This window comes from Rhipicephalus microplus, chromosome X, assembly GCF_043290135.1.
Source record: "Rhipicephalus microplus isolate Deutch F79 chromosome X, USDA_Rmic, whole genome shotgun sequence".
Taxonomy (NCBI): Eukaryota; Metazoa; Arthropoda; class Arachnida; order Ixodida; family Ixodidae; genus Rhipicephalus; species Rhipicephalus microplus.
In genome coordinates this window covers 320,896,817-320,921,915 of record NC_134710.1, presented here as the reverse complement: position 1 = coordinate 320,921,915, position 25,099 = coordinate 320,896,817, and the positions used below count along the sequence as shown (strand labels likewise).

Below are 25,099 nucleotides of genomic sequence, written 5' to 3'. Positions count from 1 at the left end.
ATTCGGAGATCGACCAACTGTTTTGTATCTCCCGCGTCCTGGGTAGACCTACGGTAGACACTTGGCCCAAAGTGAAACAGCTACCAAATTACAAGCCGGCCATCCCTATGTGGAGAAAGAACATCATGGCTGAGCTGCTTCTCGATTTAGACGGCGAGGCGGTAGATCTGCTTCTGAAGATGCTTATCTACAGCGCTGGCGAGATTATCCTGGCCAAATACTCCGCTGCACTCCCCTACCTGGCCGGATAGAGCGATTCCAAGCAGGCGTCAGGCACCATTCAGAAAAAAAGTCAATGAGACTGCCTTGGCAGCTCGAAGATGGCGTGCGACCCTGAAGCCATTTATCGCGGAATATGGGTGGCAAAAAGTGAGAAGAATGGCTTTGTAACAGGGTGACGGTGCACTTCCTACTGCAAATAAAGCTAGAAAGTAGAACTCGTGCTGTGTGTAGTATGCTTGATGAAGGCTGTCCTGAAGAATATTGTCACGTAGTTGGAGATGGGAGGAAGGCCTCAGTTAAACCGGCAAACACTGAATTATTTATTGGCGAACTGTTAAGACTCTTCTAAAATGTAATGTTTGAATACAGGAAAGAGTGCTGATATACTCAAAAGAACCGTCTGAAAAGAGTGCTGTTATACTAAAAAAAATATTCACAAGTAATTGCAATTTACTCAGTTTATTTTTGTTCGCACTATGAGTTCTTGGACATTTCTAGGTGTGGCATTATCGACTCTGGTTAGGAAAAGAAGACAAGAAGTTTCTACAAGAATAATTGCTCGTAGTATGCGTGGCCCACAACTTCCGGACGCAAATGCAGCAAGGTACGTTCATACGTTTTAAGGGAGAATACTTCTCAAAGCAGTTAAAGTGCGAGTCGGGGCAGCTTGGCCTACACATCATCGCCCTTGCTTGTTATATGCCATCAAACGTCACTGACACCACACAATAAGGTGGTTCTTATAGAAACCCTTGGATACCGAGATCAAACCTTAGATACCGATAAAACCAATACAGAAAATTGGATACGGAGTTCATATGACAAATGCATTCTTAAAACGTGACCTCCTAAAGAGAACTTGCGTATAATCTTATAGGCAGGCCCTATATACAGTGTTTTTTAAATAAATACAAATTTTTAAAACAACTATATTTGTTAGGCATTTCGCCTCTTCGCAAGCAGTTTCTAGGTCAAGGCGGAAAGATTTAGCCATCAATTAGGCCACTCAAAACTCATTATTTCACAATAATATCTTAATTACCGTTTTTATTACCAATTTTGATGTGGTTGTCTATATGGGGAAGTAACGGTGCGCTCGCATCTGCAAATCCCAACAGGTGCAAGAGCAGAGAAAAAACTTTTCGAAGAAGTGCAGTGGAAATGTCCCGCCTCGTAGTTAGCGCTGCAGTGTACACATAGAAAGGGAGACACGAAAGAAAAGAAATGCAGGGACGAGTGTTGAATAGTTTCTGGACAGTATTGTTCGTTCTAGTTGTCATTATTTTTGCTTGCGTATGTTCATTGGTACACCTATTAACTGTCGACCACTACCTGTTTTGAACATACCTATATGAGCATGTAGCATTCTGATTCATTCAGCTTAGCGTGCGTATGTGGTCAAATATTTCGAGCATTCAGACGTTACGTCAATTACAAAAGTATGTATCTGTATCTCAGGCTTCCAAATCATGAATTTTGATATATGTATTCCGGAATACTTTTTCGGGTATCTCTCTCTGTCCAGCCATGGGGAAGTTCTTCCATGTCACAATGTATGACAAGCCTTGTTTTCGAAAATTGAATATGTCGCGTGTAGTTTGAGAGATTCGTCGTCGATATTCCAGACCGCAGTGCCGGGAAACCGAAATTAACGAACTTGTTGCTCCTAACGGGCAGTCCCTGTTTTGCATCACGTTTAAAAGCAATGTGGGTGTGTTTTCTTTCTTCATTGGTACCACAAAATGCAGCAAATCACATGACTTAGTTGCCCCTAGTTTACATGCGTTCGTGTTCTCGTTCCTTGCGCATCGTGCATACGCTATCCGCGTTCTTCCCGCGTAAAGGAGAAACGCTACAACTGGCACATCACACGCGAAAAAGCTTTGATTGGCATGCTCTGGAAAGATGAGAAATCATTTCTCGCCAGGCACTCGATCATTCAAATTGCGTTAAGGGGCCTTCCAGAGCGACGCAACTCAGCGACTGCACTTGCGGCGCACCCGTTGCACTCAGTTTCGGTTTCTCCCGATGTGGTCCACAAAATTGACGATAGATCTCTAAAATGCGCGTGATATTCCTCATTCTTAAAGACGGGGCGGGCCGTGGTTTGTGACGTTAAACATTTTTTCGATATAAGCAAACACCCTAAAGTTTAGAAAAAAATTCGATTGAAATGATTCTGGTAATAATCATTCCTGGCTGATCTAATTAGTGTCAAATTATTTCCACCTTCTCCTAGAAATTGATTGCGAAATCGTCTAATGCCTAACTGAAACACCCTGTGTCCCTGGATCTATAAATGAAGTTCTTCGTACCGTACCCTGTATATTGGGGCCAACTAAGCGGCCTAGTATTTAACAAGTCTCACAGAATCCACATTCATTAAAAATAATCCTTGTTAATCATAGAGTTTCATACAATATTTTTTGTGGAGTCGATATACCTTCATAGTTTTCTGCTTCTAGGATTCTGTATACATCGAAAATTCCTTCAATTGACGTTGATCGTCATATAAAAAAGATGGTAGAGCTTGTTCTGAATTACAAATTTCTTTTACTGCGGTAACAAAGCAGTCGATTAACGTGGGAAAATCCATCAAAGTATAGACTATTTCTACTAAGACATGTGACCGCCGCCATTTTAGACTCCTAACTTGATGTACTATTGTTTTTACAGCGAAAGGTGTTATGAAATTACAAGGGTCGCGTGTGAAGCCGTAGTTGTCCGCCACTGCCGCCAGGGTCCATAAGCACGTATAAGCAGTATCACATCAGGTCACGTGAGAAAGTCACGTGACTTTATGTGCCTTCTCTCCCTACAAGGGTAATTTTCAAGCCTATCGAAATGGGTTTCAAACGAAAGGAGGTCGCGAGTGCTCTGCGGTGGCATGTGTGTCGCGACCATTAGGTCACGTGAAAGCCACATAACTTCATGTACCTTTCTCCAGTTCAAGGGTCATTGACAACCTTATCGACATAGATATCAAACGAAGGGAGGTCGCGGGTGCTCTGCGATTGCGCATGCTTCGCGAATATCAGCTAACATGACAAAGTCACGTGACTTCGCGTACCTTTCCTCAGTGCAAGGGTAATTATCAACCCTATTGACATGTAAACCTTGTGACTACATGTAACACATAGAAAGGGAGACACCAAAGAAAAGAAATGCAGGGACGAGTGTTAAATAGTTTCTGGACAGTATAGTTCATTGTACTTGTCAATATTTTGGCTTGCGGGTGCTCATTAGCACACTTATTAACTGTCGACCACTGCCTGTTTTGAGCAGCCCTATATGAGCACGTAGTATGCTGGTTCATTCAGCATAGCGTGCGTATGCGGTCAAATATTTCGAGCAATCAGACGAAACGTGCCGATCTATACGGGACGATGGGTGCGAGAGAACACAAAGTCCCGCGGCTACGGAAGGCTGGCATCCCGCGAGGATCACGTGTACGCCACCGGATGCTCGTCACGCGATGCAGCGCGCCATCCAACACCCAAGGCTGCTTCTAAACAAATATTCGCAAAACACAATAAACTTCGGATCAACCCTTCGCGGCCAACTCAGGTATTCGATGGTGTGCCGTCTACAGCCGCATAGCAAGGTGCTTTTCAGGGCTTCGGCATAACTACGTTCACGTTTCGCGGCTTCTCGCATAGCGGGATCCGATGGCAGGAAGTGTACGGGAAGGATGGGGGAGAGTGAAAGACTGGTACAAGAAGCCCGAGCTCAAGTTTGCCGCTCGACGGGAGCGCTGCTGCCTCTGCGAACGGGGCAAACCACGAACGCAAGTGACACTTGCCGGACTCGCGAGCGTTCGTCTATAGAATGGCGGAGGTGAATTTCATGTCCCTGCTCCGGCTATGGATGAAGCCTAACGACGAGTTCGAGCTAGGCCCAAACGTGAGTACACTTTTGCTTTTAGCTACCATAACGGTGCTAAAGCGAATGCATGAGACCAAGAACGGACAGAAAGTTTATATATATATACTCCGATCAACATGCATGGGACGGAGCAAAGGTAAATGCGGATCAGCATTGCCGAGATCAGTTACTAAACAAGCAGACGGTCACTCGAGCCTCTATGGATATGTTTTGTTCCAAAGTGCGTGAGCTTTTGTTTATTTTTTCTTTGTAACCGTCTTGTTTTGTTCATATCATGTAACAAGACAAGCGCGATCCTATATACGGTTTCAAGATAGCATGTGTTGTATCCAAAAAAACTTCCGGTCACCTTATTTACCAGCTCCTAACTTCAAAATAGAAAGCATGTTCTCAAGTTGTCTTTTTTCAGGGGTAAGGAAAGTCTCTTTTTTTGTTTTTCAGATAAAAGCAACGAGTGTAGATTTCAAAGAAATCTCTTATCGCTTTTCTGTAGCTCAAAAAAATATCTAATTGAATATATTTTGCCAAGTAAGGGAACAAATTCTAGAAAATGAGCGGGCTATTTCTCACAGCTTTTCTTGCCTACCGACGCTATTAAGGCTCATCGGTGGATGAAACCAGATGTCATCAAGGATCTGTGTTTGTAAAGAGTGAAAGGGTCTATACCTTAGACCCAATGTCTCAAAAGCACTATACCTCTCGTACATCAAGTGACAACGTTTCTATTTTGTGCTGTAGGTGATAGCATTTATAAATGGGACAAGAAATGAATATTTAATACTCGTTAAGCGTACTGCTAAAAACTTCTAGGAAGATGTTTTCACTGCATTGACACTGGATGTCCTAAATGTATCATCTTGCAATTTAGAGCAGCTAAAGAAAGTTTTTTTAACCAGATTTGAGACAGCAGCTGGGAAGATTTTGCTCAACCATGCCAAGGACCATATTTTTCATCATCAATCTAATTTACATTTCTAACGCGATAGTGTGAAAGAGCTCATTTCGACGAAATTCCGGTGCTGGTGCCATTTGTTGGGAGCAAAAAACCATCCACGTTGCCTGTCTCAAAAGTTTCCTGATTTATTTTCAAATTTACTTATACAATATTAGTTTATAATCTTTTCCGAACATTTTGATGTATACTCTCCATCCTGTTTAACGAACCGATTTCTAGGCTTCATTGAATCATTGAAGGCACCATGAATGCCCTCAACGACGACCTTCTTCATTGGGCTTGTCAGAGATGCTTCTACCGCCTCCAGCGTCCCATGCTGAGTTCTATTCAGGGTTTTATTTCATCAAATAAAGACGAAAAAAAATGAGGCGGAGTCAAGTCGAGGCTGTGCAATGGGTGTAACAGAGCTACCACAATCTTTTTGGCCAGTAACTTGGAGACAACCCTGCAGCGTGGTGTGACTCCTGCTTCATCTCGCTCGTCGAGACCTTTGACCTTCATAAATTATAAGAACCTTGATGAAACACGATTATTTCCGTAGTGATCGGAACACCTGACCGCCTGTCCTTATCCAACACTCTTAAACAAAAAGTTAGACATCAGTTAGCAAATGTGTGTATTTACTTGTTTCCAGCGTGTTTTACTACCTTCACGGCATACTTCTACTACCCAGTAGCTAGTAAAGGTTGTCACTTCGGCCATTACTAACCTGGGAAGCTTTCTTATCTTTTTTGACTAAGTAACTAATAAGCCACCCACGTTGTCAGATTAGCTGCCGCAGTGTATTTGGTCGTAACGGTGACACTCGTAAGCAAATTGAAGCTTAAAACTGATTGACTACTTTGGAACAGAAGTTTCGTGCAACGTGAAAGCATATATACAAGCAAATAGAAGGGCACATGATTATTTGTAGAAAACTTCAATTATTCTTCTAAATTCGATGGCTCCTAACCTGTACATGGTGTGCCATGCCAATGCAGGGCCTATAAAGCCTTGAAGCTGCTGCTGCAGTAGAAATCTGCTATGTTCAAGTTTTGAAGTGTGCGTGCGTTCTCGTGTGTTCTCGCTTGGGGTGATCCGTTCATATGAATTCTCATACCCATGTGATCATATGCTCATATGATCACAAGAGCATGGTCATGTGTGAGTATGATGTGATCATATGAATGTGTCATATATATGTGTATATATGAACATATGATTAAATCATTATATATTCATTTATTCACATGAATACTTAATCATAACTCTATAAGTTCATCAATGTGATGCGCATACGGTATAGTTGCATGAAGAACACAGCTAGCAGCCGTTATTTACTATCCGAGGACAATGCAACTTTGTTTTTTTTTTCATCCTGTAGTTTTGAAATAGAATCAGCTCAATATGGTGACCCCCACGAACACTTAACACAATAGACTTCGACCTCTCTTTTCGAAGTTACTAATAATTTTTAAGGGATTAACCATTTGAATCGTATTTTTTTTCAGTGACAAAATAGGTAGTAAATTTCTCTAACCTGCATTCTACAACCTTCACTTACTAACGGACTACTCCGGTTTGTGATAAGTGAACGGTTAGTTTTAGTTATTGAGTATGTCGACCTTCCTTTAAGAGTGAGTACTTGACGCACTTTCTGCACCGAGTCATCCGTTTGTGATTTCGACGGAGCAACAGAGTGGTCGTCGTTGTAGACAGACTTGTTACTTTCCTGGAACCTCTTTTAACACATCAAAGTATAGCTATGTTTTGTGATGTTGTCAATGTAGGCTCTCTGAAGCGTTTCGAGCTTCTCCGCCCTGTTTTTCATCCATTTTCACACAAAACTTCACTGCATGACAGTGCTCCAAAAACTCGCCTTCTTTTTTTCTCTCAACAATAATGAGGTTGATAACACAGCACATTGGCTTGTATTGCCTCAACGACTACTCGCAAGGAACCGATACCAGACTTGTTTTGAAGCTTATATCCCCTACTAACTTCCGCACACGATGCGCCTCCCAGCCAGGAGGCTGGGAGGCGCATCGAGGGTGGGTGGGTGGGTGTGTGTGCGGAAATAACTATTTTTTGCGCTCTCTTTTAAAATTTATGTTTGGTATTTTACAATCACAATATTTTCATCAACTATTTTTGTCGTTGTTGTCGTCGTCATTATTATTGTTCTTGTTTTCGTCGTCATTGTTGTTGACGTCATTGTCGTTGTTGTTGTTGTTGACGTCGTCGTTGTCGTCATCATCATAATTGTTGTTGTCGTTCTCATTGTTGTTGCTGCGGCTGCCGCCGACGCTGCTGGCTGCTGCTCCTGCTGCTGCTGCTTCCGCCGCCGTCGTGGAGGGCGGCGGCAGTCGTGGATGGCACTCACGGCGCGCCTTTCATTATCCGAATGCGGCCACGGTCCAAGTATACTTTTGTAATCGTGAATGGTCGTCTGTCAAGTCGGTTCAAGCGATCCCTCATTTGAGCGCGTTGTTGATCGTATTGCGGACATTCTAAAAAAATATACTCCTCTTGCGCATCGTCATGATCGCAGTGGTCACAGTGCGGGGACGTTCTTCTTTTTATGCGGCTTAAAAAGTGAGGTGTGTATGAAACACCTAATCGTAGACAGTGCAATAGGGTGCCGAATGGTCTATCGATCTTATGATTAGGTGAAAATTTGAGAGACATATTTATTTGAAATAGGAGTGGCGACTTTGTGTTTTCGTCAAACCAAGCATCTTTGCATAATTTCTGGCACAGTTCAGAAAGCACCTTCTTGCTCTCTGAGAAATGAACAGGTGCTGGTATCGAGCGAACGTTTTTGTGGACTTCAGTGGCTAATTTGTCAGCAGTTTCGTTTCCTATCACTCCGACGTGGCTTAGAATCCACTGAAAACATATCTTGTGGCCGTTCAAATAACCGACGGTGATTGTTTGTAATATTTCATATATGATGCTGTTATCTATAGGAATATAAAATCCTTAATCATTTGCAGCACTCCTTTGGAAGAAGAAGAAGAATTACTTTATTTATGAAGTCCAGCGAAGTTGATTTGGGGCGGGCCTAGGCGTCGGCCACGAGCCCTTGGGCTCGGGCGGCTTCCTCGGCTCGCTGGACGGCCCACAGTTGTTGTTCGAATGAGGAGCTGAGCAGAGCCCCCTCCCAGCGTGTCCTGCGGTCCGAAACTGCCTCTTCGTGGTTTTCATCGTTGCTTTCATCTAAACTCGAGCATTCCCATAGTATATGTGAAAGTGTCGCCCTTTCATCGCAAACCTTGCATTTTTCTGTTAAATACAGATCAGGGTAACAGAGACTAAAGAGAACTGGATTCGGATAAGTATATGTTTGCAGTTGTCGCCACGCAACTGCCTGTTTTTTATTTAACCTGTTGTGTGGCGGAGGGTACTTTCGCCTTTCTAGCTTATAGTGCTGCGTTATTTCGTGGTAACTAGTCATGCGGTCCCCCCACTCCCACTCCCCCCCGCGTGGAACTTCGTCCGAGGCGGCGTCGGCGTTCGCAACGGCTCGGTTCGTGAGTGCTCGAGCCGCCGCGTGCGCCGCCTCGTTGCCGGCCAGCGGGGTTTGTGTGTGTGCGGGGGTCCATATGACGAAAGTGTCATTTTTTTCCCGAATTTTGTCTTCGTTAGTCATTAGGATTCGCAGCGCCTCTCGGGAGACACGACCGTTCGCATAGTTGCGTATCGCTGCTTGCGAGTCACTAATTACTACTTCGGCCTCAGTGGTCGCCACCGCGAGTGCTATGGCGACCTCCTCGGCCGTCTCGGTCAGTGGCGTTTGCACCGTAACGCTCGTCATGCATGTCCCTTTACCGTCGACCACCGCGGCCACGTAACCACACCTTCGCGCGTATCTGGCCGCGTCCACGAATACCGCTTCCTTGCAATTTCCGAATTTTCTCTGCAAGTCCTGCGCTCTCTGGTTTCTTCGGCCGGTGTGATGTTCCGGGTGCATATTTTTGGGCAACGGCGGAATCACTATCTTTTCCCTCACCATCACGGTTATGTCGGCTTTTTCGCCTTGCTGCGTGTGATAGTGGATTCCCAGTTTTTCGAGGATGTACCTGCCCGTTTTAGTCTTAGAAAGTCGTTCATACTGTGCTACGTTGTGCGCTTCTATTAATTCGTCAAGCGTGTTGTGCAAGCCTAGTTCTAATAATTTCACTGTGCTTGTGTTCATGGGTAAGCATAAAGCTTGCTTATACACTTTCCTGATTAAGCAATCTAATTTTATCTTCTCGGCGACGTGCCAATTCAAGTAAGAGGCAACGTACGTGATTCTACTGAGGACAAAGGCTTGCACAAGTCTAATAGTGTTCCCTTCTTTCATACCACTATGTCGGTTCGTAATTCGTTTTAGAAGTCGGATTGTCTGATTTACCGCGTGTTCCAACCTGCGAACAGTTTCGCCATTGTGGCCATTGGCTGCAATATACAAGCCTAACACGCGTATAACGTCTACTTTGGGAATGACGTGGCCTTCCGAGGTCGTTAGCTGTATCGCTTCCTCTGCGTGATTTGCGCTTTGTTCGCTGTATTTGGGCTTTCGACCTCTGCGCGTAGGTCTGTAAACCAGTAGCTCCGATTTCTCAGCCGAGCAGGTGAGGCCCGTGTCCTCTAGGAATCTTTGAACCGTATCGATGGCTCGCTGTAGCGTCTGTTCTATTTGGCCGTCACATCCCCGAGTTACCCACAGAGTAATGTCGTCTGCGTACAGACTGTGGGAGAGCCCGTCAATCTCTTCTAATTTAGCTGGTAACCCTATGAGTGCGAGGTTAAAGAGCAAGGGCGAAATCACCGAACCCTGAGGAGTGCCGGCGCTGCCCATCTCTATCTCTCCTGACTCTAATTCTCCCAATGTGATCCTCGCTGTCCTGTCCGTTAGAAAATCACGGACGTAGTCGTACGTCCTTTTACCGAGTCCTAGTTCTATTATTCGGGTAAGTATAGTCGAGTGCTTGACATTATCAAACGCCTTCTTTAAATCTAGGCCTAAGATTGCTTTGGTAGAAGTGGTCATGCTGTCTATTACCTGGTGCTTGAGTTGTAGCATGGCGTCCTGCGTGGAGAGGCTCTTCCTGAAGCCCAGCATGGTGTGAGGAATCAGATCGTGGTCCTCGAGAAAGTTTGTTAGTCTCGCGAGGACCACGTGCTCCATGACCTTACCAACGCAGGACGTCAGCGATATCGGCCTTAGATTTTCCAGCTGTATGCGCTTTCCTGGTTTGGGTATCATAACGATGCGGGCGGTTTTCCACTGTCGGGGAATACGTCCCTTTTCCCAGCATTCGTTAAGGAAAACCGTGAGGTGCTCTATCGATGTGTCATCTAGATTCCGAAGCGTTTTGTTCGTAACCCCGTCTGGTCCGGGCGATGATTTCGTGTTGAGCCTGTGCAGCACCGCGCGTACTTCAGCAATGCTGAAAGGTCTGTCCAAGCACTCGTTCGCAGTGCCTTTGTATTCAGAGTGGAGCACGGGTCTAGTCGGATTAGTGTATCTCATCCTGAGTTCATGCAAGAGTTCTGCGTGGGTGCCTTTGTAGACGTTGATTATCTTGTTGACATTTTGCCTATATGCTGTTTTAGTCTCCTCTGGATCCAGCAGGAACCTGAGGAGATTCCACGCCTTGGTGAACCCTACCCGGCTATCCATGCTATTACACGTCTCTTCCCACTGTGACTTGCAAAGCTGTAAAGCGTATTCCTCGATGTCTCTATTCAGTTTAGCTATTCGCCTACGTAAAGTCCTATTGTGTCGTTGTACTTTCCACCGGGCTTGTAGGCTACGTTTAGCCTCCCACATATGCAGAAGCTTACTATCTAGGACCTGGAGGTTTGCTTCAGGAGGGACCTCATGCGTTGCTGCCGCGACATCTTGCCTCAGCATTGATGTCCACTTTTCTATATCTTCGATATTTTCCGAGGAGTCAATCCTATTTTCCCTGTTTTGCCTAAACTTGTCCCACTCTACAAGTTTTAGTAGCTTGCTTTTCTTTTTGCACGGCCCCGCATTGGCACGAATTTCTACAATAGTGTGATCACTGCCCAAATCCTCCTGTGTATTCGTCCAGCATACGTTTGTTATGTTTTTAACGAACGCGAGATCTGGTGACGTATCAGCACAAACACTATTTCCTTGTCGCGTAGGCGCGGAGGGGTCGGTAATGAGAGTGAGACCCTCCAGTAGAGCATCCTCCCATAGGTTTTTGCCTTTCAGGTTTTCGTATTTGTAGCCCCATGCGGAATGATGAGCGTTAAAGTCTCCCGCTACGAGGAGCGCTCGGGTCCCCGCGATTGGATTCAAAATATATTACCAAGTTTTGTCTTTGCTGTCTTTCAACAATGAATTTCGAAGCTTGTAATCTTGCAACAAGCTCCGCTGCAGTAGACGATGTTTTTCGGAAAAGTCGGAAATCTTTTTCTACTTTATATTCTAGTATATGAAAAGCCGCAGTCGAACTTTCGTTCATTGTAGAGCCATCCGTGAAAACAAATATGAAACGGTCTTGGTAATTGCACATTTCTTGAAGCGTTAGAAATTTGGCTTCAAGGTAGTGTGTCGAGCTTTTTTTCTATCCTTTTGATGTCCAAAGTGACTGGCTGTGATGTAAGCTGCCAAGGAGGAAAATTATTATCGGGAAGCAACGAATATTGTTCTTGAAGAAGTGCCAGCTCGTAAGCTCGCAATGTGTCACCAATTCACCAGTTTCGTTGAATAAGTTTTGCTTGAGGCGGATGGCCATAATGCCTTTGCGATAAGCGGAGAAAGTGGCGGCAGAGTTCTTGAATGCGAAGAACTTGAATTGGCTGTTCTCTCGCTTCTACGACTACGAGGCAACTGCGAGTTGAGCGTGGTAAGTTCTGGCGAATACGTAGACTGTGGGCTACGATGTTGTGTAGTTTATACGCTCAGTTGTCTGGGACATACTATACATCACTGGTAATGCATATGCAATGGTTTGTCGAACAAGAGCTCTATGAACCTTCAGAAGTGCCTCTGATGTGCCACCCCATTTGGTTCCTGTAATACATCGGAGAACATTCAGTGTCCGGTTCAACCGACCCGCTTGGTAATGTTGGATATATGAGGTCCCCAGGTTAGCATCCGGTCCAATGTTATGTCAAGGAAACGATGCTTGCGCATGACAGGAATTACAGTCTGGCTGACCGAGAGGCCCAGCTGGTCGTGACGCCTTCTGGTAAAAGATAATACCGAAGAATTTTCTGCTGAAAAGCCCATGCCGCATTCTGTCAGAAAGCGCACTGCTATATCTATGCGTTTTTTGAAGCAGATCCTGTATTTCTGGCATTCATGCCCTGACGACCAGAAGCAGATATCGTCTGCGTACATTAAAATGTGTACTGATGTAAGAGAGTCGGCAGGTGGTGCATTACTATGTTCAATGGCATAGGGAATAATACACTTCCTTGGGGTACACCTCCCTTGAGGCCCTGTGCCGTGCTTCTACCAGTGCTTTTCGCCATGAATACAGTTCCGCCAGTCAGAAAATCAAAAATCCAACGAAGTATAGGCGTCCCTTCATTCCTAGACTATATAACACCTACAAAACATGTACGTGGCTGAATGTCTCCAAGGCACTCCTAATGTCTAGAAAAGCTGCCATTGTCATTCTTCTGAATGTGTTCTCATGCTCCATATGAGTGACCAGGTCTAAAACAGAGTTTAAAGCACTGCGACGCTGGCGAAAATTCAATAATTGGTCAGGAAATTCCTCAGTGACTTCTATCCACCACTGCAGTCGGTGCTGCACCATTTTTTCAATGATTTTGCTAATGCGGGATATTAAGCCTACTGGTCGAAACGATGACAGCACGTTGGCGGGTGTACCAGGTTTACAAGTCGGAACGACTTTTGCCACCTTCCAGGAAAGTGGCACTGACGCACTTTTCCTGCTGTTATTTTATATGCCAAGGAGCGCCGTACTTCCAGAAGGTTTGAGGTTACTCAAAATGCTGTGACATCATCTGGGCCTGGGGAAGTTTTTTGTCGGACGTTACGTAAGACAGACTGTAGTTCAGCTAGCCTGATATCTACGTCTAGGATTGAGTGCTCTTCCGTAAGTGCGTCTCTTATTAGTCGCTTCAAAGCCTACTCTTTTGAAATGAACAGGTTTATGGACACTGATTCTGCTGGTAGTGTAACCAATTCACAAAATTCGTCAGCCATGATCTCTTCCGTCGAATTTGTTGCCAGCACTATCGCCCAGAAAGGATGTGTGTGAGTTAGTGGAGATTTCAGAGAGCGAAATATTTGCCATACTTTTGAGACTGAAGAATAAGGTTGTAGGGATGCCACGCTTACACAAACCTCTCACAGATAGGCATTGCGTTCTTCTTCAATAATTTTGCAGGGGTAGTGTTAATTGGGCTGAGTGAGCAATCCTGGTACGTTATACAATGGCTAGCTAAAAAAAAACCTTCAAACTTCTTCCCATCGCGCGCGTTTCTTACATTGTTCGCAGGCTCTCTGCGACTTAAATAAGGAAAATATGGTGTACCAAAGCTTGTCAGCCTATCCTCTTGACACTTGAACGCTTCATAATTACAGTGTTGACAAGATTTGTCCAAAGCGTCCTTGAGGCAGACCGTGGCAATAGATCATTCGACGAGCTCAGAGTAAGTGGAATAGAAGGGCAGAAGTGGTTTATTGGCGCATGTTTATGTTCCATCAGACGCCGATGCCTTGGGAAGGAAAATGAATACGTAAATTTTAACTTGTGCCATTTACTGGGGGATTCATGCGTTAGGCTAGGTATAGTTCACAACTTCTTTAAACAAATAAAAAAAACACTTTGCTTCCTATAGCTCAATAATTTTAGGGTCACAATTTAAAACATTGAAATAGATATCAACGTACTCGGACATGCTAAGAGCATATTTCTCGGTGAGCGAATTGTTCATATGACGAACGAATTCCTGTGTCTTGCTTCTGCAGATGGTAAATTGTTTGAAGCATTCTGCACGTATATCCCAATTAAAAGCCTAAACATTCTACGAAACAGTGGGAAGAAACATCCACAGTGTTTTGAAAAGAGACGGAACCGTATGTGTCAGTGCAATGGTCCATGCATTCAAGATGTATGTTAAATTACGCAGGAAAAAAATAGATCTTTGATTTTGAAGACATGTTTAACCACAAAGAAATAAACGTGTTCGACACATAGAACACGCACACACTGCGCTTTGTTTGTGGTCATTGTGTATGTCTAAGGTGTTGCCTTCTTCGCGCAATTTCAACATGTCTTCAAAGCAATTAACCTATTAGCCCAACAACTTGAGTTACTTTAGATATTTGATTTCGAGTGCGAATTTCCAACAGGAGTTGTCAGTGTGGTGTGCCGGCATTATGAACCAACAAGCTCAGCCCGCCAATTTTACCGAGAATATCTTAAAAGAGGAAGGTAGGAAGCAAATCTTGGAGAGACAAGGAGGTCATTCAGTTCCTGCTTCCCTGCGCTGGGAAAAGGTAGCGAACGGATTCGAAATCGAAGACATTACAGGAAAACAAACATGGAAAAGGCAGAGGGGATGTAATAAACGGAGTGGAATGCCGCACTGCCTAATACAAAGTTGCGAGCCTGTCTCTTTAACAAAACTTTGTATTGAGTGAGTATAATTTGATATTGTATGCACCATTTTCACATTACAGTCACGGCGCGCTTAGGCGCGCAAGCGAGCATGGCACGCAACTTTTTTTTTGTTTGACGGGAATTTATAGTAGCCAGAAAAAAACTAATACTTACTATATAGATGAGAAGTTTGAAACTGTCTAGTGGGACTTTTTTTGAACCAGCCAACGGATATTTTACTACAATTATCGGCCTGGCTTCATCCTTTCAAGTTTAGTGAACTACACACGACTAATGAGCCAATTCAGATTAACAGAAAAAAAAATAGTGTAGCGTACTGAAGGCAGTGCCATGCAACATCATGAAGTGGTCGCATCATCATCCAGTTCGTCAGCGTATGTTTATAAACTCCGACTAGAGATTAAAGATATCGGGGCACACTGATAGACAATTTAAGCGACATGGATGTGAGATAAAACGAAGCGCAAAGCCGTTGAGTGCGACAATGTGTCCATTTTTTTCTCGCAAGACAGAAAGTTAAACAGCTTTCTCCGGTGCTACCCTCCTCCTAGCTTTCCCCCCTTCTCTTTCCAGTCCACACGCATCCACCATTCCGTTCTGCAAGCAGCACGGCCTGCTTGCGTTTACGTGTTTAGCGGCTCTAGCACATACACTTACCAATAACGAAAATGAATTGAGACGAAGTTGGCGGCTTAAATGCTATTCACGCTACTTCTTTAACGCATCTTTATTCCTTGATTTTGTTGTTATTGTTGTTGTTGTTCGTTTCGCCCCGCCGTGGTGGTCTAGTGGCTAAGGTACTCGGCTGCTGACCCGCAGGTCGCGGGTTCGTATCCCGGCTTTGGCGGCTGCATTTCCGATGGAGGCGGAAATGTTGTAGGCCCGTGTGCTCAGATTTGGGTGCACGTTAAAGAACCCCAGGTGGTCAAAATTTCCGGAGTCCTCCACTACGGCGTCTCTCATAATTATATGGTGGTTTTGGGACGTTAAACCCCACATATCAATCAATTGTTGTTCGTTTCAGCAAACACTGTGCTTTTATTTGAGGTGAAGAATCGCTGCGATGGTAATCCGTTGGACTCTCTGCTTAATAATGCTTCCCATATGACACAAGCGTGGGGGCGTGTTCTGACGTATTCGATATGCACCGTCGGGTTACCAACCGAAGTGGACCGTTGAAACGTTGCACACAAAAGGAATGAAAACAAAGCCTGGTAAGATAATAGCGCGTGCAACGTTTCGTCGCGGCAGCATGTGAACATTGTGCCAATGCGCTGAGCTTTCCTTCTCCGGCCATCAAAACAAGCACCCCGGAGAACATAAACAAAGTATTACAAGGGCTCACGTTATCTCGAAAGTGAGTACTTCTTTCTTTTCTTTCCTGCGTCCGAATAAAAAACGCCTAAAAGAGTAATGTCGCGACTTTGGGAGTAGGGACATTTTTCTTTTCCTCGACTTGTAGTGCTAACGCTCTCTACACATCAAACAACACATATAGATTTTTTTTATTTATCTGAAAGTTTTCTTCCCTGAGAACAAGCAAGTCAGTCATACAGCAATGGCCATGAGGTGACAACACAGTTCTACTGAGTTTGCAAACTTGGCGTCCTGCACACATCCTGAATCGCAGAGTTCGCTGTTGGGGTCACCCGACGATGATTCACTCATCGTTGTTTACATGCACTAAGACTGATCTCCCACAAATTTACGTCACCAGTTGCTGTCTCTCTGTGTCATTACACTGTGATTACACGTCACTAAGACGCTGCCCCCACTAAGGCAGTGGTATACCACTAATGTAGTGGTATTAAAGATACGTTTCATGCACTCCCAGGTACAGTAATACTCATTTTAGGGTTCTTGACACCAGTGTTTTTATTCAGAGTGGCAATTCAAAAATATTTAAAATTTGTGTCAATACTACTTTAATGAAATGTCTATCAGATTCACTTTTTCAGGCTTGGGAGTTAAAAATTATGACAGGCGAATCGCAAACTGCACATAACAATAGTCGCAAGTCTTGCCTTGCAGTGAAGCATCAAAAGAGGGCTGAAGCCATTTTTGTGGCCAATGTTCGCTCGGTCTTTAAATTCAATATTCATCCTTTGTTTACTGATTGCCTCACTGGAATTAAAACAAACAGTCAAAATTGAATTGTACTAAAAGAATACTTTAGCAGTTTCACAAACACAGCTGATAATTATAATCATCATCGCGTTCTTAACGGCGCTTTTGTTTCAGTGGCATTCCTTATTTCTCTGAGTTCGACAATTCGTTACTTACTGGTCTTGCATTACATCGTCTTTCAAGTGCTTTTTTTTGTATTTCTAATAATAATGGGGGTGGATAATCAGCTACCTTTTTTTGCTTTCAAGTTAATCCCAACAGATTTCACTTCATCATACCCTGTGCAGTTCATACTTGCTTTTTCATGTGCTTCCGTCAACCTCCTAATTTCTTCCCTGTATTTCGGAAATAGTGAATTGAGGGATACACTTTCCTTCTTAAAGGGACCCTAAAGAGCACCAAAAAAACCGCTATTACTACGAGACGATGCTTGGTAAGCGAGAAAACGTGGGAAGAGGAAATGCGAGTGGAGACGGCACCTTGAGATTCCCGCACAAAACACCGTAACGTCATAGATTTTGAAGGCGTCTAGTGGGTCCTATGCAGCTTCTGATCGATAACAATGAAATACATTATCGTATGTGGGTATCGTCTACCTAGCGTATCAACTTTCAGAAAATTTTGTCGAGCCAATGTTGCGAAAATACAAAAAATACATCTTGAAATTGTTTTACGTGACGCGCGAAAATTTCGGCGCGAACTTTATAAATGAAACTTTAACTTTAATTTTGTCTGCTAATAATGAACTTTTCATAGTTAAGTGCGTGGTATTACAGTTTCCAGAGTGCAGTTTGTCAATCTAGAGCAAGCCATTGTTTCTCCTTAGTGTCCCTTTAAAAAAACTGTAAGCTGTCAGTCATGCTTTGGTAATGCCTGCACTGTGCCCCACTCCTGACAGGTTCCCGTTTGATATAGTGACAACATTTCTTTGGTATTGGTTCTCCTGTCAGTATCTGACAGCTTTTGTGAAATATTCATTAAGGTGGTCTGCATGAGACCAGATTCCGGGCGAACGCCTATTTTGTCCCTTACGCTCCTAGCAGCACTTTGATAAATGAAAATGAATCAGAGCGTAAGAGAAAAAATCGTAGAGTTTTCATTGTGCCTGATCAGACAAAGAAGAGACCGACATCCATGTTTCTTTCGTAAGAACTCTTCCTTTTCTTCTGTTGCGCGCTCACGTGCAGCCACGCCCTGCGCTCGCTTCATCGCGCATTTGGTGCGCGGCATAGTGTTACCCGCCAACGTTTTCCCGCGGTAGATTCAACATTCTCCCAGGGCCGCGGCGTGCTTGCTTGTGCCCAAGGTACAGCCGATGCAGATTTGCCGTGCGTCAGACTTGATTCCGCCTGGGTAGGCGAGCTCGAAATGCATGTCGATGTTGCCTATAGAAACTGCTGAAATGCTGCTTTGAAACACACCGACCACGCTTCACTTTTAACGCTGGCACGCTGTCGTTTTTGCCAACGAAGCGCAGGTGCGACGAATATGGGCAGAATGCAGTGGAAGCAAGTAGTTTTCCTTCCTTCGTTTCAACACTCGGAAAAGCAGATCCCTCTTGCACATCATCCGACTTCGCAATTCATGTTCGGTGGAAACAGGCCAACAGCTGCGAGATCTTCCTTGTACATCTGGACGCGTTTGTCGGTTAGGAGGTGTGATCCTGTCACTGCCCGTGCATGTTCGGTGTGTTCACAGGGTTGCATCAGAAGGTGGTGATTCTGTCAAGTTTGGATGATTTTGAGAAGTCAATATGAAGCAACATGCAATGCAGAAGGCAGAAAGAGTGGCAAATCACAATTTTGTCGTCTTTCACAAGTTCTGGACAGCAGGTGGAAGAGGCTCGTCCCAGTAGATGTCTTCTCTCCATAGACGTCGGCGTCCCTCCTCCTCTGATGTCGTGGCTCGGCAATCACGCGACATGTGTCTGAGATGCCGCAGGTGGAACACGTAGTTTCTCCAGGCCTTGAAGTGACAGGTGGCTATGATGACCATGGTGTCGGTGCTAGGGCGAACAGTAGTTCATCCTGCGTCAAGATGTCCGTTGCCGTTGCCTTGTGGGTTTCACACGATTTGACTGAAGTGGCTTCTTCGTGTGACATTGTTCTTCTCATGGTTTTCCACTTCGGCTTCAATGAAATTCGGGATTAAGCTCTTTTCCTTTTTTTTTAATCTAACAGCTGAGTGCGCGGCGTTTGTGTTACTCTTCGTGCGCTTTCGGCACTGTATTGCCAAGTCCTCTGGTGATGAGCACGAGAGCTCGCGGAGTAAAATGTTCCAGTTTTCTGCAGATTCCATGCCAAGGCTACCACCGGGCTCCGTCCGGATATTCTCGTACTCGTCCTGTTGCCTTGAAATTTGTGATGATGACTCGGATGGTTCTGTGCGAAGTAGGCTGGCGATTTGTTCATCGATGAGATCTTTGCGGCCATACCTATCGGTGGGCACCTTGATGACATCGTTGTATCTCCTCACGGCCATGTGTGTTTCATCAGTGTGTAGCTTCATATCGCAGACCTTGGGTGTTTCGACGTGTGTGAGCTTCGGGTACGTGTAAATTGTCGCACCGTAGTGCTCCCGAAAACGCGGCAACTCAGGCTTCTCGCTGCTAAGGGCGAGTGCTTGAAGCTTCGGCAAGGTGTCTAGCACGCCAGGTGCTTGTGGTCTACTGCGTTTGGTGAAGTTGTGGCTGGTTGTGTCCGAGTGGGTAGCTTCTGTGGAGTTTCTGGATCCATCACTCGTACCCGCGTACCTCGAGTGGTTGGCTTCGAGGACGGTAGAGCCATCGTGCATGCGCGCGCTCATCGTGGATCGAAGCCTCCTGATGGCATTCGTGACCTTGACGTGGTAATCCAGAGCACCCATAACTTCGTTGTCAAACTCGGCGATCTGTTTTTTTAGGGCGGCGAGAGCTTATTCCTTGTCACGAAGCCTGTCGATGAGTTCCTGCAGGTCGGCGGAATACGGTACATTGTCTTTCAGGAGGACTTGGCTGGCCTCAGACAAGAGTCGAGTGGTGGCACTGTGAATGATGCCTCGGTGTTTCCATAACTTGTCCATCCTGGTGACGTATCGGTAGGGAGGATGTTGGCCTTCTCCCATGTTTTCGGCACCAATAATGTTGAAACAGAGAAGAGACCAACACCCACGTAGCCCTGGTAGAACCCTTCCTTTTCTTTTTTATTGCCTGCTCACATGCAGCCCCGCCCTGCGCTCGCTTCTTCGCGCGTCTGGTCCGCAGCATAGAGTTTCCCGCCAACGTTTCCCCGTTATATATTCAACAGTGCCTCTAGATGCCTATTTTCGGTTTTGTGTCTAAATTCTTACCAATGTCTATGCCTACCTTTCAAGTTAGGCGTCTTCATGAACGCTATTTAGCGTATAGTATATCTTTTAGACACAGTTTCGGGTTTATTTGATCGGGTAACATCATTGAGAACTGGGTTAAACCTCGCCCTCTGCTTAAGCCACCTGCCGGATAACAACCGCAAGCAGCAGTGAAGTGGGACGCTCCGGCCAGAATACGCCACCCCGCTGACATGGCACGAGTGGCTGGTGAATGCAAAACGTCGGATAGCCATCAGGGAAAAGTGTAGTGAAGAGAAAAAGAAGCATGAAAACATGCGATGTGCCTGTGGCTTTCATACTGCTTGCAATTTACTTTTTAAGGCGTTCACTGCCAGGAGAGAAATTATTTCCACGCGATTTGACCCGGCTAATATAGGAGACATTCGCCCCTCCCTTCGCGTCTTTGAGCGATCAGAGAGGAGGCTTTAGGCTATCGGTTCCTGCTCTGTCTTCGTAGCCTTCACGAACAGCACTCACATGGAGTGTGTGAATTCAACAGTAAACGCTTGACTCGCCATGCTACACAGAATAAACAGAGAGGCTATGCTCAGCGGACCATGCGAAAAGAATGGACAATGGCACGAATATATGTTCTGCTGTTGGCCTCTTTGTGCCATTATAAACAATGTTTTTTTCCTCTCATAGATACAGGTCACACGCGTCGTCTTTTGAAGGTATTTTATTCATCTAAAACATGTGTTTTTATTTACGCTGGTGGTTACCTAAAATTTTATTTTGCCTACTTATTTTTGGCGCTTCAAACGAGCTCATTTAAAGCCTAAAAGTCTGACCTCTACTACGTACCCAGGATAATTATTCTTGAAAGTGCGAATCCCTAGAATAAATGGGAAATACGTCAGAAAATGACTGTTTCCAGACAGCATCTTCCTGTTCAGGAATGCTTGTATAGTTTTACTTGCAACTAATGATTCAGGACTTCAGCCGACAATGTCGGGGAGTAGGGCTAGATATTTATCTGCAGTAGACAAAAAGTGTCTTTCTGTAACATAATAGGTGAACAAGAATTCACGACTGGCGATCAGTTAAAGGCAGCAAAAAAAAGCAGAAAACTCCGTGTTCTAGTGATCTCACAGTTAACATATAGGTGTATTTGTGTTCGTACGGAAATCCGAGGACTGTAGTCCTCATAATCCCAATACTTCATGGTGCGATTCTCGTTCTCTCCCCGTCTATGTTGTCGATTATTCTATTGAACACCGTTCGCGAGCTGGGCAATCACCAAGAGAAGCTAAGCCATTGCATTCCGACAATCACGGTTCAACAGAATGGATATTGAGAAGCCTTACATAGGATATTATCTCTGCGTTGAAAATGTTACATGATTCAAATGCTCAGGCCATACAATGTAGAGCGAATGCGTTTTTGTAACCACCATAGCCGGTGCAACACTGTTATTTGTTCGAATCAATCGCGTGGTTCCTTTTGTTTCCAAAAAAAAAGCTATGGTTTTCGTTGAACGCGGTCGACGACTTATATATATATATATATATATATATATATATATATATATATATATATATATATATATATATATATATATATATATATATACGTGTGTGTGTTTGTAAAGCCCTTTTCAGCCTAGACTGAAGCACCCTCTTTTTTTGTCGTATATCCGAATTGGTCTGCTACATTTCTTGTGTTGCCATAATCGAAAGTACCTTTTATTACTCTCAATCCCATTCGTTGTCCAAGAACTGCGCAATCTTTTCGATTATATATACAATCTAGCTCAACTGTATAGCTCTTAAAGCTGGAAATTTCAAGAAAAAATTGTGTGCGCGCGCCCTTTGAAAAGAGGAAAACGGTGACGTTCGAGCCTTAATGGTCCGGAAAAACACTTATACACAAGGCTCAGACAAGCGTACGGTGATCGCTTTCTGAGCGGGAAGCGCGTACGGGTGGGAGACGGAAGAGGGGGGTATTCATAAAAACCAGCGCGTTGCGATGCCGCGTGGTCTATCCCAGGGCGCGCACACTCGCCGTAACTCCTCTCCGGTTTCTATCATTCCAGGACAAATATTTGGACGCGTGACTCTCTGCCACGTTCCTTCACGCCTTTTATCGCTCCCTTTTCTGTTGGTCTGATGCGGAGATCTATTTACGTATGCATCTAGACTGTAGTGGCAGCTCGGCCCAAACACTGTTCGCACCAGGATTCCTTGTTCTCTACTGCCCGTATTCATTTCGAATGGTCAATATGTCCGTACTGCTCGCAACTGATTATTGATTGATTGCTTGATTGATTGATTGATTGATTGATTGATTGATTGATTGATTGATTGATTGATTGATTGATTGATTGATTGATGTCTTAGTGATATTTAGTGTCATATAGTTCCTATTCCCCTTTACAATCTATTTCCTTTTTCATTCATCGTCATTATTGTAAGCAAAAAACAACATTTATTTATTTATTTATTTATTTATTTGTGCCCTAAAATCCAATGGAATTACAGAGGTGTGCTAAACGGGAAATTATACCAAATTTGGTAGTAACGTAACAAGATACAAGAAAATAATACAGTAGCACAATAGAACAACAGACGAGTAATATCAGTACATACAGTGTAGTATGGTAATTATTGCCTAGTACTAACATGAACATACAACGTAGCTCACTTGTTACTTGCTCAACAGCAAGAACATTACAAGAACATGTTAGAATTTCTAGGTTAAGTAATATTACTTACTGCCTTGCGAAAAAGTTTATCATTGATTGTGACTTTGTCATCGGGAAGATGTTTCCACTGCCGAGATGATCAAGGGAAAAAATAATGACTGATAGTGATAGTATTTCTTGTTTGAATTCTGACTTTGAAGCAATGGTCGATACCGCGCCATAAGCAATGCGGCTGTGAAATGAAATCATTGTGAAGGGATGGGTGATGGTATAACTTATGAATCCAAGTTAAGCGAGCTATTTTTCTCCGTGATGCTAGGGATGGAAGACATAGGTTCGCTTTCAATGAACATGTGTTGAAAGTGTGATTACAGTTAAAATAACCAACTTGAACTGAATTATTTTGAACCAGTTGTAGAGAAAGTATCGGGTTTTCATTGCGTGGGTCCCACACTGCTGCAGCATACTCTAATTTGGGGCGCACTAGTGATTGATAAATTAGTAATTTTAAGAATGATGGCGCGTTGGAAACGTTGTGACGTAAGTAGCCAAGCGTGCTCTTAGCTTTACTAATATGTACTCATTGTGAAATGACCAGGTTAGATTTGAAGTTATATGAATGCGCAAATATTTGTATGAATTCACAGGATTCAAAGAGGTACTATTCGAATGGTAGAATGGAAGGGTGGATAAATCGCTGTGAAGATTCAAAATATTACATTTGTTATTATTTGATTTTATTCGACAAGTATTACACCAATCACTTATTGAGTTCAAATCTGATTGAAGAGCATTGGAATCGTCAGTACTGATTATTTCAGGGTACAATACGCAATCGTCAGCAAGCTAGTGAACGTGAAAAGTCAATGTGGATGATAGGTCGCTCATATAAACTGAAAACAGTAGTGGTCCTGATAGCGATCCCTGACGCACACCGGAACGAACCTCTGTTAAAGGCGAGTTGGAGTAATCAACAGTAAAAAAATGATAGTGGTTAAAAGAAAGTGTTCTATTCTAGTATCCATTTCATTTGGTATCGAGTCCATTTTAGTATGTTACTAATGGTTTAAAATACTTAGCTTGAAAAGAAGTAGTTTATGACAAACCTTGTCACATGCTTTAATAAAATATAAAATTATGCAGTTATTGAGATAAACTGAAAGGTACCTGGCGCAGCTACTTTTTCCTTCTGCTGTCAACTTGAATTTTATTTGGTCTCCGAGTGAATCGTCACCCCAGTAACGACAAATGTTGGCAAACGAAGGCAGCAACGTTTTTGTCTGTCCCCCTTTGTTTTATTGTTTTTCCTTTTGTTTTTTATATGGTGGAATTCACAGTAACTATAAGAACCAACTGTCTCACTTGCATGCAATACATTCGCTTAACCACACGTCTTATATCACCGTTGCTCCCACTGAAGAATTTCCGTGGCTAAGACACTCGGCTGCTGACCCGCAGGCCGCGGGTTCGAATCCCGGCTGCGGCGGCTGCATTTTCGATGGAGTCGAAAATGTTGTAGTCCCGTGTGCTCAAATTTGGGTGCACGTTAAAGAACCCCAGGTGGTCGACATTTTCAGAGCCCTCCATCATGGTGCCTCTCATAATCATATGGTGTTTTTGGGACGGTAAACCCCACATATCAATTAATTCCACTCAAGCATTGTTAGCATTAACAAAGGTCATATTTTTATTTATACATAATGCCGAGAGTTTTTAGCTCATCCGGGGCACTTGGTGTAAGCAACGCCTCCTTTATTTCATTTATTGCCAGTGCAAACGCGTGATCATCAACGGGAGCCGTCGGTCCGCCCCAGTTAAAAGAGTGGTCGTGCTGCGACGCTTCAGGAGGGGTAGGGCCGCTAGCATCACCCGTGCTTCCGAGCGCGTTCCCACGGAAACGTGAGAGACGTATGTGGGTAGTGGTTAGAAGATGAGAAAAGGCACCTAATTTCTGCAACCCGGTCGGGAGCACGGCGCAGTGCCTGGAGAGAGAGACGTATGTCCCTCTCCAATATCGCATGTCTGTCAGGTTTGTTCTCTTGTTTTCCCCCTTGTTTTGTGTGTGTGTGGCTGGAAGCAATGCCGCCGCCAACTCACAGTGCTATTTATCCAGCGCCTTCACCGTGACGCGTTCCCATTGGTTGGCCGCATAGCACCACGAACGACGACACGCTATCTCAAAGCACCGTATCACTTACAGAGCCGGCGTGACCGACAACATCGTGATAACGAGGAATGCAAGACGCCGCCCCACGGATCTGCACTTAACTGAACGAAAATTACTTTATATTAGTCCCGTCGTGAGCCACT

At 44.2% G+C, this 25,099-nt stretch overlaps 1 protein-coding gene across 1 annotated transcript in view; it reads left to right on the top strand.

The window, feature by feature from the left end:
• Nucleotides 1–4,035: 4,035 nt before the first annotated feature.
• Lamtor3 (Late endosomal/lysosomal adaptor, MAPK and MTOR activator 3) overlaps nucleotides 4,036–25,099 on the top strand; it is a 185,253-nt gene continuing 164,189 nt past the window's right edge. Inside the window, exon 1 of the mRNA XM_075879595.1 lies at nucleotides 4,036–4,125. Within this exon, the coding sequence (XP_075735710.1) occupies nucleotides 4,051–4,125 (75 nt within the window). The 5' untranslated portion in view covers nucleotides 4,036–4,050. The remainder of the gene's footprint in view (nucleotides 4,126–25,099) is intronic.